The sequence below is a fragment of the Seriola dumerili genome, unplaced genomic scaffold, assembly GCF_002260705.1.
Source record: "Seriola dumerili isolate Sdu_G_001 unplaced genomic scaffold, Sdu_1.0 BDQW01000138.1, whole genome shotgun sequence".
NCBI classification, from domain to species: Eukaryota; Metazoa; Chordata; class Actinopteri; order Carangiformes; family Carangidae; genus Seriola; species Seriola dumerili.
In genome coordinates this window covers 4158665-4174838 of record NW_019174393.1, presented here as the reverse complement: position 1 = coordinate 4174838, position 16174 = coordinate 4158665, and the positions used below count along the sequence as shown (strand labels likewise).

The 16174-nt window shown below is 44.3% G+C and overlaps 1 protein-coding gene across 1 annotated transcript in view; it reads left to right on the top strand.

The window, feature by feature from the left end:
* The window catches only part of ppfia2 (PTPRF interacting protein alpha 2), a 143679-nt gene that overhangs the window by 110560 nt on the left and 16945 nt on the right, over positions 1–16174 (top strand). Inside the window, exons 6-17 of the mRNA XM_022749369.1 lie at positions 2747–2968; positions 4587–4733; positions 7506–7640; positions 8304–8387; positions 9719–9850; positions 9948–10010; positions 10395–10486; positions 11899–12031; positions 13063–13280; positions 14400–14640; positions 15711–15740; positions 15868–15998. Of these exons, the coding sequence (XP_022605090.1) occupies positions 2747–2968; positions 4587–4733; positions 7506–7640; positions 8304–8387; positions 9719–9850; positions 9948–10010; positions 10395–10486; positions 11899–12031; positions 13063–13280; positions 14400–14640; positions 15711–15740; positions 15868–15998 (1628 nt within the window). The remainder of the gene's footprint in view (positions 1–2746; positions 2969–4586; positions 4734–7505; positions 7641–8303; positions 8388–9718; positions 9851–9947; positions 10011–10394; positions 10487–11898; positions 12032–13062; positions 13281–14399; positions 14641–15710; positions 15741–15867; positions 15999–16174) is intronic.

Here is a 16174-nt window from a genome sequence, read left to right as displayed (position 1 = left end):
TTTAGCTCTGCAGGAACTGTGAAGGTGACCCGCAGTCAGGTGAAAGCTCTCGCTGTGACCTCGGCTTCTCTTATTATGCAGCGGCACACGTGGAGCCGCATAGCTGAATACAAATTCCCACTCTGATTATTAATTTAAAGACAGAGGTGTAGCAGCATCCACGGTCAGTAGATTACACCAAAACAGTGTCAGCAGCATCAGAGCCCGAAACAGGCAACACCCAAAGGCCACAGCGGAGTCTGGAAATGCTTTTTTAACATGCAGACAGCAGCATCTACATCTTACAGAGGATACCTGGGTAGATCAATGGAGATGCTATTACTTGGCTCGTCTGCTGGGGGAGGGGGGGGCCCCGGGGGAAGGATGTCGGGAGGAAAAAAAAGATGAAGAGTGTGTGTGCAGAGGGGTGGGCTAATGAGGAGACAGCTATCGTCTGCCCTGTTTTGTGAAGATAAAAAGAAGCGAATATGAGCGCGTGTTGTTTTTAGTTGTGTTTAGGTTTGCAGAGGAAATTACATGTGCGTGTAAACTGCTTTGATGTATATTTCTCGTGGTGAAGTGACTAACCTTGTTGCGAGAACGAGGGCGAGTTAATTCGATGTCACTGCAGTCAGAGGGACTGAAAGAGACGTAGCAGCGGCCGCCGTCGAGGAACAGGCTGCGCTTCTTCTCGGAGGCGCAATCCTCTCCACCTGATTTTCACGCATCCCCAGGTTGTCACTAATGTGACAGGTGGAGAGAGGTCAGTGAGAAGTGATGAAGGAGGCGGAGGGAGAGAGAGAGAGGAGGAGGGAAGAAAGAGCGGCTCTTGAAGTGCATATTGACCCACGGAGCTCTCAGACCTTTAGCGTTGGCCTGGATCTGCCTGATAAGCAGCTATTGCATTCTGACAGACAAGGCTTCACCTTTTTAATTTTTCATTGAGGAAATATTCAGCGTGGATCAGTTGCATTGGCCATCACTCCCAGAACACATGCGCTGACATCCTCCAGACCTGGCAGCAAAGCAACTTAACTGCATTTTTTTTTTTACCCTTTACTTTTGCATGTTTGTACTCGAGCATGATCGAGCAAAATTTTATTGTACATTTTGCCTTAAATTGTGAACTGTGACATTTATAGTAGTCTTCAGAGAGGTCACACCGCCTTTAACGACACATCTGTTTTGTGTATGTGACACATAAAACCCTTGAATCCCCTCAGGTAGAGTGAAGGTTAATTGGATTTTTATGTGCTGTTCACACCATCAATAAATTACAATAAAAAAAACAGTTCTTTCCAAAAAAAAAAAAAAAAAAAAAAAAAATTTTTTTCAAAAAAAAAAAAAAAAAAAAAAAATCTCCCTGTTCTCTGAATAATCCACCAACCGGACTGTGAACAATTTTCAAAGGAACTATTTCTTTGGTAGAGATTAGTCCTAATTTTACTGTTTGTGGTAAAAACGTAAAAATGTAATTGTGAAAACCACAAAGAAGATCTGTTCACCTCCATTATATCTGAGTGGCGTTAGACTTTTGGGTAATTTGGTTGAACTGATCCTTTTTTAAAAGGTCATGTTGCTTAGTCTAAACTCCTGCGGGTTGAATGGAAGATTTTCTCAGCACTGTAATGGGTTGTACACGGTTACACGGTTGTATATTGTGTTATCTGAGGGGCAAGTCTGTCCTTTTCATGAGAGCGGCGCAGTGCTGGGGTGCCGGTATGAAAATGAGTGGTGTGATTTAGAAGGTCGTTTTCGCCGCTCGGGGTGAATCATCGATCACAGGCAGCAGGCGGGAGGAGCCCGGTCGGGTTCGTCCTCGCAGACGAGATGGTCGAGGACGGGCAGCTGGGCCTGATGCAGCAGAGAGGCGGAGAAAGATGGAGAATGAAGAGATCACTTCAGCTCAGTCTTTCTTTACACCTACTTTAAAGTAAATACATTTGAGTGTAAAGAACAGGCTCTCAGTGGGACTGTTATTTAGCAAGTTGTTTTCTGATGTTATTCTGGGCTCTGAACCTCTGTGTAAGTTGCATCTCTGCGGTTCCCCCCCTCATTAATCTACCTCATGCAGAGACCCAGGGAGCTGCACAGAGTGAGAACTCAGCATAACCTAATCATATTACTAATGCGAGTGTCAAAGCAATTTCTCCAATGGAGTCTGAAGTGATTCTCTCAACCAGTCTTTGCCACCATCCAAAAAAAAAAAAAAAAAAAAAAAAAAAAAAAATCAAAGCACAAGGGGAAGAGCCGCGGCCTTGAGCTCCTGAACCTGAATATAATAGAGCCTAACTCTCGGAAGGAGAAAGGAGTATGTGAAGTGGGAGCGAGACTGATTTGTCAAGGCCCTCTTCAGCGCACCGCAGGAAGCCGGGGCATGACTGGAAATCACAAAGTTGTTTTCCATCCAGTTAAATTTCAATCTTGATAATGTGTCTGTTTTTTTTCCTGCTTTCAAACCCCAAACTGACTTGTTTCCATAATTTGATGCCTTTAACCTTTAGCACCGATGAGGTTAAAAGACATTTTGAAAGAGACAGATCTGTGTGAGAAAGTGGTGCAAAGGGCAAAGTTTCTTAAGACGCATGATTTTTGATTTGCTCTTAGTTACTCCTGACGGTACTACACCAAATTCTGTCCAGCTCATACGGGTTTACAAAACCCCAACAGGTCCACAACCTCACTATGTCACGTCTCTAAGAAGAGGTTAGATAGATTTTTGCTGTCAAACTCAAGCTGATGATGCTATCCCCCCCTCCCTCTCCAGCGTCTGTCAAATGGCTCTCTGGAGTCGGCCCACGAGGCGAGCCAGGTGGTGGAGCTGCAGGACCTGCTGGAGAAGCAGAACTACGAGCTGGCCCAGATGAAGGAGCGCATGTCCTCCCTCTCCTCCCGGGTCTCCGAGGTGGAGCAGGAGCTGGAGACCGCCCGCAAGGACCTCATCAAGTCGGAGGAGATGAACAACAAGTACCAGAGGGACATCAAAGAGGTTACTGCACGCACACACACATGCGCACACACACACACACACACACACACACACACATATAAACATACACTGGGGACAGGGAGAAGCAGACACACACATTTGCAAGGGAATAACAGTTGCAACAGAGACATCAAAGAAAAGCTAAAAAAAAAGCCTCTATTTGCATCCACTCTCCCTCCCTCTCTATGACTGTATTTATCTCTGACACACACACACACACACACACACACACACACACACACACACGTATACAGACACGTGCACACACAAATCAAGGCAAGCTGCTTTATTTAAGCACCTAAACAAACGATAGAAACCTTTATTAACATGTCATCCTCACAGTCAAACAATCACACACAAGCAAGTGAATCCTATAAATTTTGCCACATGCAAATTGAGCCCAGGATGTTATATAAACACTTCAAGGACACATTTAAAAAAAAAAATAAATAAATAAATAAATAAACAGCTGTCTCTGCATCTGCCACTAGTTGCTCCTTAAGCGGCTTCAGGACGGCGTGTCGACATGTAAAGCAAAGAACCAGCCAGTTAAAAGCCACTCTCTCTGGTGAAATGTTAACGTCTGTGTCATAAACCGGCAATTAACGGCGCCAATCATAAGCCCATTCAATATACATCTCTGTGAGGTGAATGCCAGTGAAGTGGACGGGATTCAAATATAAGTGGATCTCCCGTAGCCCTCGGCTGAAATTGCTATTGATTTGCCGCCGATGCAGGGCCCAGGCGGCGACTGTGGCCTTATCGGACCGCCCGTCACGTTATTACCCTTCCACTGAGAGCAGCGGTTTATTCATTTTCGAAACCACGTGTGTTTGCATAGGTTTGCGTCCCCATACAGGAAATTAACTCTCAGAGCTTTCAGAGATAATGTTGCAGCCAGGAGAAGTAGAAGGGAGGGGAGGGCGTTTGCTTGAAGGTCTGGATTATGCCGCTGTCATGTCATGTATGGGGTTAATCTGGTGCCAAAAGTTTAATTTTGTCAACTTTGACAGCTCCGCTTTGTTTTCACATTCCAGCCTCTAATAACTGTGTGACGGCCTCTAGACGTGATGAAGAGAGACGCCGCTTTAATTTCAGCATCCATAATCATTGAAGAAGTTTTGTACCAATAACACGCGCTTCCCTCGTACTCATGTTTCACTAAACACAATTATGAAAACATTTTGTGAAAGTTCTGCATTAATTACAGTTTCTATCAGTCATGTTTGGTAATGAAATTACGGAGCGATATGAATCAGGCCTTTGCAGATATTAAATTCATGTTTTGCAAAATACTTCTTACAAACTAGAGCTGCAGTTGATTTTTCACACGAACGCGCTCGTGGCCAGATAGGTAAACGCAGGGTTAACACAGCCGCTGATAAGCAGCTCTGTCGTACAGGTTGTCCAGGACGACTAATGTTAGGTTCAGTTAAGCCAGATAAGGAAAAGTTATCCTGGATGTGTTGAACCTTCTCCGTAGTACAGCGCCTCTGCTCGATATGAAAAGTGCTTTGAGATAACTTCTGCTCAGATCTGACGCTATAGAAATAAAAATTGACTTGACTTTGCGTGCGTGTGTGTGTGTGCGTGTGTGTGTGTGTGTGTTCCCGCGCAGGCCATGTGTCAGAAGGAGGACATGGAAGAGCGGATCGTCACGCTGGAGAAACGCTACCTGAGCGCCCAACGGGAGTCCACCTCGGTGCACGACATCAACGACAAACTGGAGAACGAGTTGGCCAACAAGGAGGCGTTCCTCAGACAGGTCTGTGAAGTCTGAGGAGGGTTTGTGACTGATACTGAGACAACTTTATATTTTCTAACTCCGCGATTTGCTTTTTTTTTTTTTTTGGGGGGGGGGGGTCGTTGGTCTTAAGGTCCAGGTGGCTGCTGAAATGAACCATTCATAGCTGCATTTTTTTTTTTTCCCAACAATCTAACTGGATTCAGGAAGAGAATGAACAGCGCACGCAGCTGCTTGTGTAAGATAGATATAACAGAGCCCTTCAGAGCCGCTCCACAGAGGTTTGGCAATGAGAAGAAACCTCTTGACATTATGTCAAATAATTATTTGAAAAAATTACCACCGGGGGAAGGAACTTTGATGGTTTTACATTAGTGTTTACTCTGAGCTGATGCACGTGGCTCAATGTCATCCTCATAATTGATGTAATTCTGTACAATATGATCAAATGGTGGTCCAGATTTATTCTCCTTTTTAATGATTCTTTGTGATTCATCGCAGCCAATTAGATAAATTGCCTGGACTGTACAAGATTGACATGAGCGCGGGCTTTCAGCACCAGCTGAGCTCTAGAAGCACGGAGAGAATTTCATACTAATATGAGCAGAAGTAATGATAGAGACTCACGAGCAGCGTTTGTCGACTTTGCTGCAAAGGAAAGAGACATCAAGCAACGTCTCTGGCTTGTACGTAGCCAACTATAAGCACATCATCAAGGTAAACATATGACGGCTCCAGAGGCGCTCTCCAAATGTACAGAAATAACCCCTAAAGCCTTTGGATTTGAGCCCCTGCTACCACACACAAACACACTTCCTGGCTGGCTGTGTAATGAGTTTACTTGCTGTTGTGCCAGCAGCCGAACCCCGGGATCTGGCTGCTGATGTTTGAAGATGAGTTGTTGAGGAAGGCGGGGGGGGGGGGGATGATGAGATGAAATGGCGAGCAAAAAGGCAAAAAAAAAAAGATGGATGAAAGGGCATCTAGGGAGGATATTGCAGCAAAAACACACTGTCATGCTTTCCCCACCGCCCAAGTGTCATCGCAGACACCAATGGGATGGTGATATGGGTTCGGACAGAAAATATCAGTGAGACACACACAACACAACGCAACACAGCTCCAGCCCTCTCCAGTCTAATTATTGTATATTGAGCTGCCAGGCCCGATGCTTTAGGGAGCAGAGCATCTGCCGCTGATGGTGAAAGCTGCCAAGCCGTGCCCGCCCCCCCCCCCCCCCCCCCCCCCCCCCCCCCCCCCCCCCCCCCCCCCCCCCCCCCCCCCAAAAAAAAAAAAAAAAAAAAAGAGTCTTAAAACTGATCAGAGCCCCGAGCAAGGCAGAGACGTGCAACAGGGAAATACAAGTCGCTCAGTGGTAGTTCCACTGAATGGTAGGTTCCGTCTTTATAATGGCCAGTACTGTATCTGAATGACTAATCAGGGCAATTACCGGTATGTGCTGAGTCAAAGTTGCCACAGTCGCTCCTGGCGAGTGCAGAACTGCTGCTATTCTGACTCTGTTGTTGGTGCTATTTTGAAGAAGGTGCTGAGGCACCCTGCCAGAGCTTTCAGCAGCCAGGCCTCCCACTAAAGACGCATATCTGTGCTTCTATTTTCCACCAGGAGATGATGCTCTGCTGACCTCAGCAGGGAAAAGAGATTCACATTCAAAGAAGCACCTTTTGCTCTTTTGTTATATTATGTGTCAGGAGAAGGCCAGCAAAACACAAATATCATAAACTCTCTTTAAGTTATGCCAGTTAAACAGACCTTTATTTCTAATTTTCCCTCGCTTTATCATATTATTCTAGGAAGATTCTCTGCTTTCTGATCTGCTACACTTTTATTTCACTATTGCTGCCGTATCTTGTTATTGCAAGTTCAACATGTTCTCCATGTTTACCCGCTGTCTTGATTAATTCAGGATAATGCCTATCTGCGTCTCCATAGCATGTTTTTCATTCAGCGCAAAGAAGATGGAGGAACTATTCGCTGCTTTGTGGGTGGTGAGATTAATCCAGAGGCATGTTAGAAAATAAAAAATAAGTATTTAATCTTGGGTAAAATAAATGATGAGTAGTTTTATTCCAAATACGTTGTGCACATGCATAATTATTATTAATTCATTCATCATTGATCGTCATCATTCATGCCCACAGGTTTATTGGGGCCAAAATCAATATTGATAAAAATCAGATGATGAAATATATTAACTGATAGTCAACATAACATGAATATTTTTTTATCAGAGTCCCTCCGTGACGTCATCAATAGGTTTCTGAAGCTCAGAGTGAGCTGCTCCACTGCCATCGTTTTGGCAGTGCCTGACTCCGCCCCTAACTCCTGGCTAAACCAAATATGGGTAAAAAAATGTGTAAAAAAAAAAAAAAAAAAATTCACCCCCATACAGTTGTCATGAAGGAGGAAATTAGCTATAGAGACCAAAACAGGATGTAAACATTTTTATCTCTCCTGTAAAGTTGGACATTTTAATATGGGAGTCTATGGGGATTCACTCGCTTTGAGGAACTGCAGTTTTTGGCACCTCAGTGATGGCTTCATTTTTCAGGCCCGGAGGTTGCCACTTGGTGTGTTGTAAGTGTGGTATTACAGCTGTAATTCCTCTCCTTTCCTGACAGCACTGACTCAATTGAAAGACATTGCTGTAGGAACTGGCCTTTATTTATTTGTACCTGCCATTGTTGTTTACTACCTTCTTTTTTATTTGAGAATGTTCTGGATGTGGTATCTCATCAATCTGAACGACCTGCTGCTCACGTTGTGTGTGTGCAGATGGAGGAGAAGAACAGGCAGCTACAGGAGAGGTTAGAGCTGGCGGAGCAGAAGCTTCAGCAGACCATGAGGAAGGCCGAGACGCTGCCGGAGGTGGAGGCCGAACTGGCCCAGAGGATAGCAGCCCTCACCAAGGTAGGAGGAAGATCACACACGCGCCCGTAAACACACACACATACTGTTGACACATTCTCACAGATGCCCTCATCTGTAGATTTTAAGTGTGCACATGGTGTCATGTCATGACGTTTCAACATGTCCCTCTCCTCTTCCTCGGCCACGTAGTCTGACTCCAGCTCCTCTTCCTCCCCTGATGATTATCACTTTGTTATGGAAGCTAAACTCCAAGACATGAACTCCATTCTTAGGAAGGTAGTCCCACAGGGCATCACAGCTACTGCCAACTCCTGTAGAGAGCAGATTTCATTCATTTATCTTATTAGTGTTTTGTGGCGAGCGTTGTTTACTGGGATTCTGCTCTGGCTGTTCTACCGCCATAGGACAGCTGCATGGCACTTCTGGCTGGAGCTCATACTTGGCAGTGCTGGAGCAGCTCTCTTCCTCTTTCATTCTGTCCTTTGGTGGCCTCGTTCTTCCATCTTTCTCCTTGTCACTCCTTGTTTCAACCAGCTCTCTCTCCAATTCCGCTTAAAACGATAGATCTCCATCTTTGAGTTTGGGGTAGAGGCTTTGGCTTGTGTCGTTGCCACTGCTTTTCTCTGTTGCCCTGTCGGCCGTCAAGCACACAGATCATCGTGCCCTCTTTTTGTTCTGTCTATGCTGTGATCCAATCCGTAGGCGGAGGAGCGTCACGGGAGCATCGAGGAGCGAATGAGGCACCTGGAATGCCAGCTGGAGGAGAAGAACCAGGAGCTGCTACGGGTGAGTCAGTGCGGAGGCGTCGTGCCAGGCGGCCACTCCTGTATGAGCCTGACAGCTTGAGGCGGCTGTGACTGATGGGGTATTGTCTCATGCATCACCAAGTCAAACTTCACCACATCTCATTGTTGGACACACTCTGCTGATAGAGTAGTTTGTAAAATCTTCTCATGAGCATCTTCAAGGTCACACTTTTTAGAATCATCCTAAAATACTAGATGCTCAGTTTGAGAGAGAAAAATAATAAACTGTGTGAAAATATAATTGTAACCTCGAGGTGGAATTGAGAGTTTTTGTTTCAAGACCATATGCACGAAATATTTTATTCTGAAATTTCAGCTGAGTCCTGAATGATTCACTATAGATTACAGGTCACTTTGAGTTTTGTTTTGGTTGTGAGTAATAAAAATCCTGCATATTTAATCTGTTGTAGGAGTTATTTACCTATTTTTGTGAATTAGGTTTCAGAGCTGAAGAAATGATGATCACTTTTTTAAAAAACCTTGTTTCCCCTACATGGAGGCACGCAGTGGATGTCAAAAGAAACAAAGACAGGAGACAACATAGTTATATCAATATGCAACATAAATACAAAAAAACAAATTGTGGAGAGTTAACATATCAGAGTTTCAAAACCATAAGGTAAATTTAAGGTACATTTTATTTTGAAATTTCAGCAGAATCTTGAATGATTTGCTTTACAGGTCACTTTAAGTGTTGTTTATTTCCTGCATATTTTATCCATTATAATTAGGAGTTAGGACTTATTTTCCTCTTTGCAACACAAACCTCTGCTGACACGCGCTGGCTGGGGTTCATATACGTAACACATAACATGACATGATTGACAAAACTAATCTGAAGACAATATTATAGTAAGATACAAACTTGATTTGAACTCTGAATGAGAAAAATTGAATTGAAAGACAGTGAATCATTTTTTTTTTCTATTTATTCTGGCGGCAGGAGGTAATTCGGAAAGACTTGAATAATGCCAGCCTCATGCAACGACACTAAAACAACACCCCTAATTACGACATCCACACCAAGACTAGACATTTCTTGTTCTCCATAATGCCCCTTTAAAGCAGTGGTGCCTAACCTGGGGTTCACAAGGTCAATATTGATCATGGGACATTATTAACAGGACATGAAAGCTGAAAAAAGTAAATTTCTACTTCACAAAGGTTACTAATTTTATGTGTTTTTAGCCCTTTAAAAATGATCCAATCAGAACAAAATAAATCTCTTTGGTTGTAGTTGGCACAATATTTTTTGAAGCCACTATATGTGACTTTGAAATACACGATTAATTGTGTAATTCACTCGTTCAGGCTCGGCAGAGAGAAAAGATGAACGAAGAGCACAACAAGCGACTCTCGGACACGGTGGACAGACTCCTCACAGAATCCAACGAGCGTCTCCAGCTGCACCTGAAGGAGCGAATGGCAGCTCTGGAGGAGAAGGTTAAATATGATCAATGGAAACGTATCAGTGTCAGTTCTTCAGTTGAAACGTCAGGGATGGATTTTCTCACCTTTTTTTTTTTGCTTCTCTTTGCAGAACATGTTAATTCAAGACTCGGAAGGTTACAGGAAACAGTACGAGGAGTCAATCCAGGAGAAAGTAGGTTGCAGAGCTGAAGAAATGATGATTACCTCTTTTTAAAAAAAAATCTTTTTCATCATTTTACATGAGGTTGCCTTTAATTAAGTAGTTAATAATAGAAAAATAATGAGGTTGGTTGTTGGCATTGGTTTCATTTTTTATAAACCTCTGTTGTTGAATATTCATAAGCCACCCGCATGGGGCTGGGGGGGGGGTAATGAGATGAATTTCATAAGCAGCACAGAAGACATTAGAAAGTGTCGCTCTGTCAGTTAGAATTCAGCTATTTGAATTTAATCAACCCCACCGGCTCCGAGCCGTGCCACTCCGCAGCGTTGACGTGCACTAACATGACGACCGGGACGGTCCTGTAATGACGCGTTGTCCAACTGTTTCGTCCAGACGCAGCTTGCAGAGGAGATTGAGAAACTGAGATCAGAGCTGGACCAGTTCAGATTGAGGGCAGGATCCCTCACAGAACCCACCCTGTCAAGGTAGGTTGGCCGTGTGTGTGTGTGTGTGTGTGTGTGTGTGTGTGTGTGTGTGTGTGTGTGTGTGTGTGTGTGTGTGGGCGTAGGTGTTTGATCTACACTATATAAGTTTCTGCAGGACAGCAGTATCTGTGTAATGAATCCACATGTGACTTTAGAGCATTGGAGACTAAATATCTTCACTGAATTGACTGAATGTTTGCCAGACCTTCAAGCATGTGGGGTCCCACCTGCCTACTTCAGAGTCGCTAAGCTATCAGTGTTTTGGGGGAGGGGTTTCAGCAAACAGTCAGTTGTTTTAGGTGGATTATCACCTGCTGCTCTTATTCACTCCCAACAGGACAAAATCTGCAAAAACATTACATGGGATTTATCCATTAAATTAACAAGCAACCTGTGCAAAGAAAATAAAGTTTTATCGCAGGTTTTACAGTCCCTCCGCTCCACAGTCTGGTGCGCCTCAGAAATGGGTCCAACCAATAGTTAGATTCAGTTCGCTGGAGATGTGGGGAGTAATTAAGCAACTGCATAAAACCAAGGTATTTAGACACAGACCTAAGAAGTCCACATGCACACGTGTTGTTGTGAGACATCAGGACGACATAGCAACGCAGTCATACGACAGGGAGTGCAACAAGATAATGAAAGTCAGTCGTCGCAGACAGTGCAGATGTGGACATATGTTCGGCGCCGATCGAGCCCCATACACAAGAAGGGAAGCCATGGATGCTTGACTAGGGAACTGGTTTTAGCTAGAGTCGCTTAGCTGGATGATGCTAACAGGCTAAAATCCAGCAAATGCGTCCGGTTATAGCCGATCTAAGCTAAGTTTGTGTAGCAGGAAGCAAATAAAAGGCGGGAACACAGAAATACTCTTCTCCAGTAGCGCTCCTGTCACCAATGATTTGCAACAATTTGCTCTGCTCTATTGTTAGAAGCACTTGTGTCACTGACCTCTCCGTATCTATTCTTGGATGTTGTCTGGCTTCCCTTTAATGCTGCATGAAGTTCTAACATTACAGTGTTGATGTGTTGACAGTCGCAGCCTTAATCTCCTCCACAGACTAACAATTTGCAGCCATAGAGGCATGCATAACAGGCTCTGATCCTTCAAGAAGTACACATTTTCCCCACATCACTGTGACTATTAGGTACGCTCGAGGTACCCAAACACAAGATTTGATTGGTTGACTGTCTGCATAACTGTGAACATTACCATAACATTTGTCTCATCTTTTGTAATCAGCTTCACAGCTCAGGCACAATCCCTGTGTAGGATTTGTATCATGGAGGTTTTTAACGGTGTAGGATATCTTTTATCTTCATTATGTGAGGCACAGAAGATGTTGCCAGCGTTAGCCGCACAGAGCCGGTGGCTTTAGGTGCAGTGTCACTTTACAAATGTTGTTCCTCAGGTCTCATCTGGACACGTCGGCTGAGCTTCGGTTCTCGTTGGGATCTTTGGCCGAGACCCAGTCGGACCACTACCGCTCGGCCAAGGTCATCCGCCGGCCGAGGAGAGGTCGAATGGGTCTGCGTGAAACCAAGGTGAGTCTGTTGTGTGATCCGTCTACACCTTTTTGTCTTTCTGCTCTTAAAAACCGCTTCTTCTAATAGTAGAACTTCACTTTAAAGTCTATGGGAGTGATTTGCTGGTAGATCACATGTTGAAATTTTATGTTGGGGCAGCCAGTAAGAAGCTGTGGTGCAGTGTTAAGTGCTAAAAGTCTCCTATATGGCAATATAATGAACCTTTATTAAGGTTGCTCAAATCCGATGAACATCTCATCCTTTGAGAATCCTTCAAACCTGCATTATATTCCATATGTTTTAAGACGCTTCCGAGTGAATTATAGTATTAAGACTATACGTGGGGAGAGAAAACATGGCCATGACTCGAGGCTGAGTCGCTGCTGTATCATCAGATCTAGTGTGGGGTTAATACAGGGTTAATAGGAGACATATATTATCTCCAGGAGAGTATAGATGGGCTTAAGTAACTGGATAAATCCCCTATCATCTCCTTTTAAAAGTATCAGACACAGAGCGGAGAGTTTGGTCTGGCTGCTCCTGGGCACAGTTTTGGAGTCTGAATATATTTTATTTCAACAAGTATTGTTTCAAAGGGTAAATGATGTCATGTGTCACAGTGCAGTCCACACAGAATAAGGCAATATACTGTATTTTACATGTATTCTTAGAGAGCGGCACCAACTAAAACAACTTGCAGCACAAAACAAAAAATGTGTTTGTTCTGATGTTGGTGTAAAAACTACCAAGAAGCTGGTGAACTGGGAACTGGCCCACTGCAGGGTGTCTGGTAGGAACTTAATCAGAGATGTCTGACTTTACTATCCAGAGAGTGCGCTGGCCTTTTCTACACTTCCTGTCGCCAGGTTAGACAGATGCAGAGGATGGTCCCTTTTTTACAAATATGGTGAGAAAAGTAACTAAGAGCGCCTTCTGATTACATGAGAGAACATATTTTCAGTTGTCTGTGGACTCTTCTCTCTCCCCCCAGACATTAGAAGTTATGATATTTAGTCTGTTATTCATAGCCTGTCGCTGTGCCTGCGCAGGCCAAGTCGCTGGGGGAGCATGAATGGCGCTCACAACAGCTGGGGGTTCTGGGAGGTCACCACTTCGAGAGCGACACGGAGATGTCGGACATCGACGATGACGACAGGGAAACGCTGTTCAGCTCCATGGACCTGCTCTCGCCCAGCGGCCACTCCGACGCGCAGACTCTGGCCATGATGCTGCAGGAGCAGCTGGACGCCATCAACAAGGAGATCCGGTACCTGACGCCCGTCACAGTATAAATTTAATATAAAAGGCCAGATTGCCAGACGTATTGATTTGCTTCCTTTACTTTAATTGTCTTCTTAATCCATTTTACTCCAAATCCACTTAGCACTTGATGTGTTTTTAAGATGGTGTCCTGGAAAGCTGAGCCTTTTGGGATTCCTTTTTTGCAGATTACTTCAAATGTTTCTGATATTATGTAGTGGGATCATGCTCCGTTCACAATGGGTAACTCTATTATTTCGCTTTTTGGGGAAGTTTCTTAAATTTGCCCTATTTCTCCACCGTATCCTTGGCTTCTTAAATCATATTCCACCCAGAATCTGTCTTTTGCGTATCAAATAACACACTCTGTTAATGTCAGAAACTGCAGAAGCAGGAAAAACCTGTTCTAGACACTCAAATTTTCTGACAAAATATGCTAAACTATGGCTAAATACGCTGCTTCTAACCAAACTATGTCAGTAAATCACTCTTCTGTCGCCGTCCTTGCATGCACTTACTGTTTTTGGGGAACTTTGATCTGCCTCTTGTTTGTTAATGCTGTAATTATCCTGTGATGATAAGTATTCATAGCTCCAGGCACAACTTTCACTTGGTCCTTTTATTTCAAGGCCTTTTTTTGGTCTTTGGTCTTTGCTCATTTACATCGCCATCAACGGACAAAGTGCCACGTTTCTTTTGGGAAGAGTTCATTCAGACCTGATGGCAGATAGTGATCATGAATCCAAGGAGTTGAGCTCGCAGCTAATTACAAAGTTAGAAACCCTGGGTATGTTTCAAACTAATGACCCTGACTTTTTAGCCTTTTTATCGCCACACTTTGGCCTTTAATTAGTTTGCCTTGTACTGGAGGTTTTTAATGGAATTAGTTATGCAAATCTCCTGAAATCCACCTCCAAAGACCAATAGATAAGGCTGAACTCTGTAACGGTGTTACTGATACCAGGCCTGTCTTTTGAGTAATCCAAGAGATGCACCATTTTTGTTTAAGCTGGGAATGATCCCAATTTCATTGCTGTTCAAAGTCTTCGCTGCAAGATATTTACAATAATATTATAAGAAGAAACAAACCGACCACTGACTTTTCCTCGCTCATCCTCCTCTCCAGGCTGATACAGGAGGAGAAGGAGTCCACAGAGCTGCGGGCGGAGGAGATTGAGAACCGCGTGGCCAGCGTCAGCCTCGAGGGGCTCAACCTGGCCCGAATGCACCACCACGGAGCCTCCATCACTGCCTCGGCCACCGCCTCCTCCCTGGCCTCCTCCTCCCCGCCCAGCGGACACTCCACTCCTAAGCTCGACCCCCGAAGCCCCGCCCGAGACATGGAGCGCATGGGGGTCATGACACTGGTACGTCACTTCTACGGGCCTGTTGACACCCCCCCCCCCCCCAAACATACTCCTATCTACACCTCCTGTCCTTCCAAACAGCTGGATGAGTCACGACCACATCCAGCGGTCTGATTGTTCTTGTATCAAGATGTATCATGTCACTGGGTCTAAGTGTTGCCTGAGATACCACACTGACGGATTGTGAGATGTGACATGGATTTTCTACGCGGCGCCCAGCTGCAAAAATAATTAGCTGTCTCTGATTTTAGTCTGCAGTGTCGTGACTGACAGCAAGAAATTTCTTTATGGATATAAGGGATTTACTATACTTGTATCACACAGCAGCATTTGATTAGAGTTCAAGTATAAGCTGAGTCTGAGTGTGTACTTTTGGGGATTTAAGATTTATTTTTAGAGGTTGCGCCGCTTTTGTAAGTACGTAGAGATGTAGAGAGATTCCTTTGTGCAAAGGAGACCATATGTCCGTCACAGCTTATGAATCCAGTTGGTAGATAATGGTTGTTTCACTGAGTGACGAACAAAATGTTTGTCAAAAAAAATAAATAAAAGAAAGAAATAGAGGTCAGGCAGCTGTTCTGTCGGGGGGGGGGGGTTTACAGCACATCTGCATGTGTAGCTAGGGAGGGCATTAATTTTTGAAGACTTGCTGCATCAAATTAGCGTGCAGAGAAAGCTCTGTCAAGCTGTCATCATGCAACCCAGGTGTCAAAGAGATGGCGTTCAGTTTCTCTCAGAATCGACAATATTACACCCTCTCTACGTCGACCCGAGGCTCCAGATGAGCCGACCGAGAGGAAGATACATTCATCTGCCCCAACAATCCTCTACAACAAGAGACGGGTGAAATGTGTCTTTTATACACAGTGGCTTTTATAGAAATAGATTTTATTGATTAATCAAATGATTTGTTTACCAATCCGCGTCTGTTCCCTCTGTATTGATCTGTGAATTGATCCTCTGGAAAGGGCTCATGAACATCTAATGATGTATGTTTATTTAACATGCTTGTGTTTATTCTTAAACACGTGGATATTGACAACTGTCTTTTCCTTTTCTGCATCCGGCAGCCCAGTGATCTGAGGAAACACAGGAGAAAGGTACACACAGCACGGCGTTCTCGCGTGACATCATTTAACCATGAATTCCTGCTGTTTATAACATAGCTGCTATAACGACACATTAGTGACATTAGTTATCTAAGTCTCACGTCTTTGTGTGCCTCAGATAGCGGCAGTGGAAGAGGACGGCCGCGAGGACAAGGCCACCATCAAGTGTGAGACGTCCCCTCCTCCAACGCCGCGCACGGTCCGAATGACACACACACTGCCAGCCTCCTCGCACAATGACGCACGAGGGTAGGTGTCAGCTGTGCAAACATTTCTTTAAAGAATAACTAATCCTTTTGCTTTCAGCATTGTTTTGTTGAATGTTCTCACCACTGACACTGTAATGTCACTGCTTTTACCAGCTGCATCAGGGGAGCTGTGTTTTGTTTCGCTCCTGGATGCGAATGCTCTTCTTTCTTCTTAAA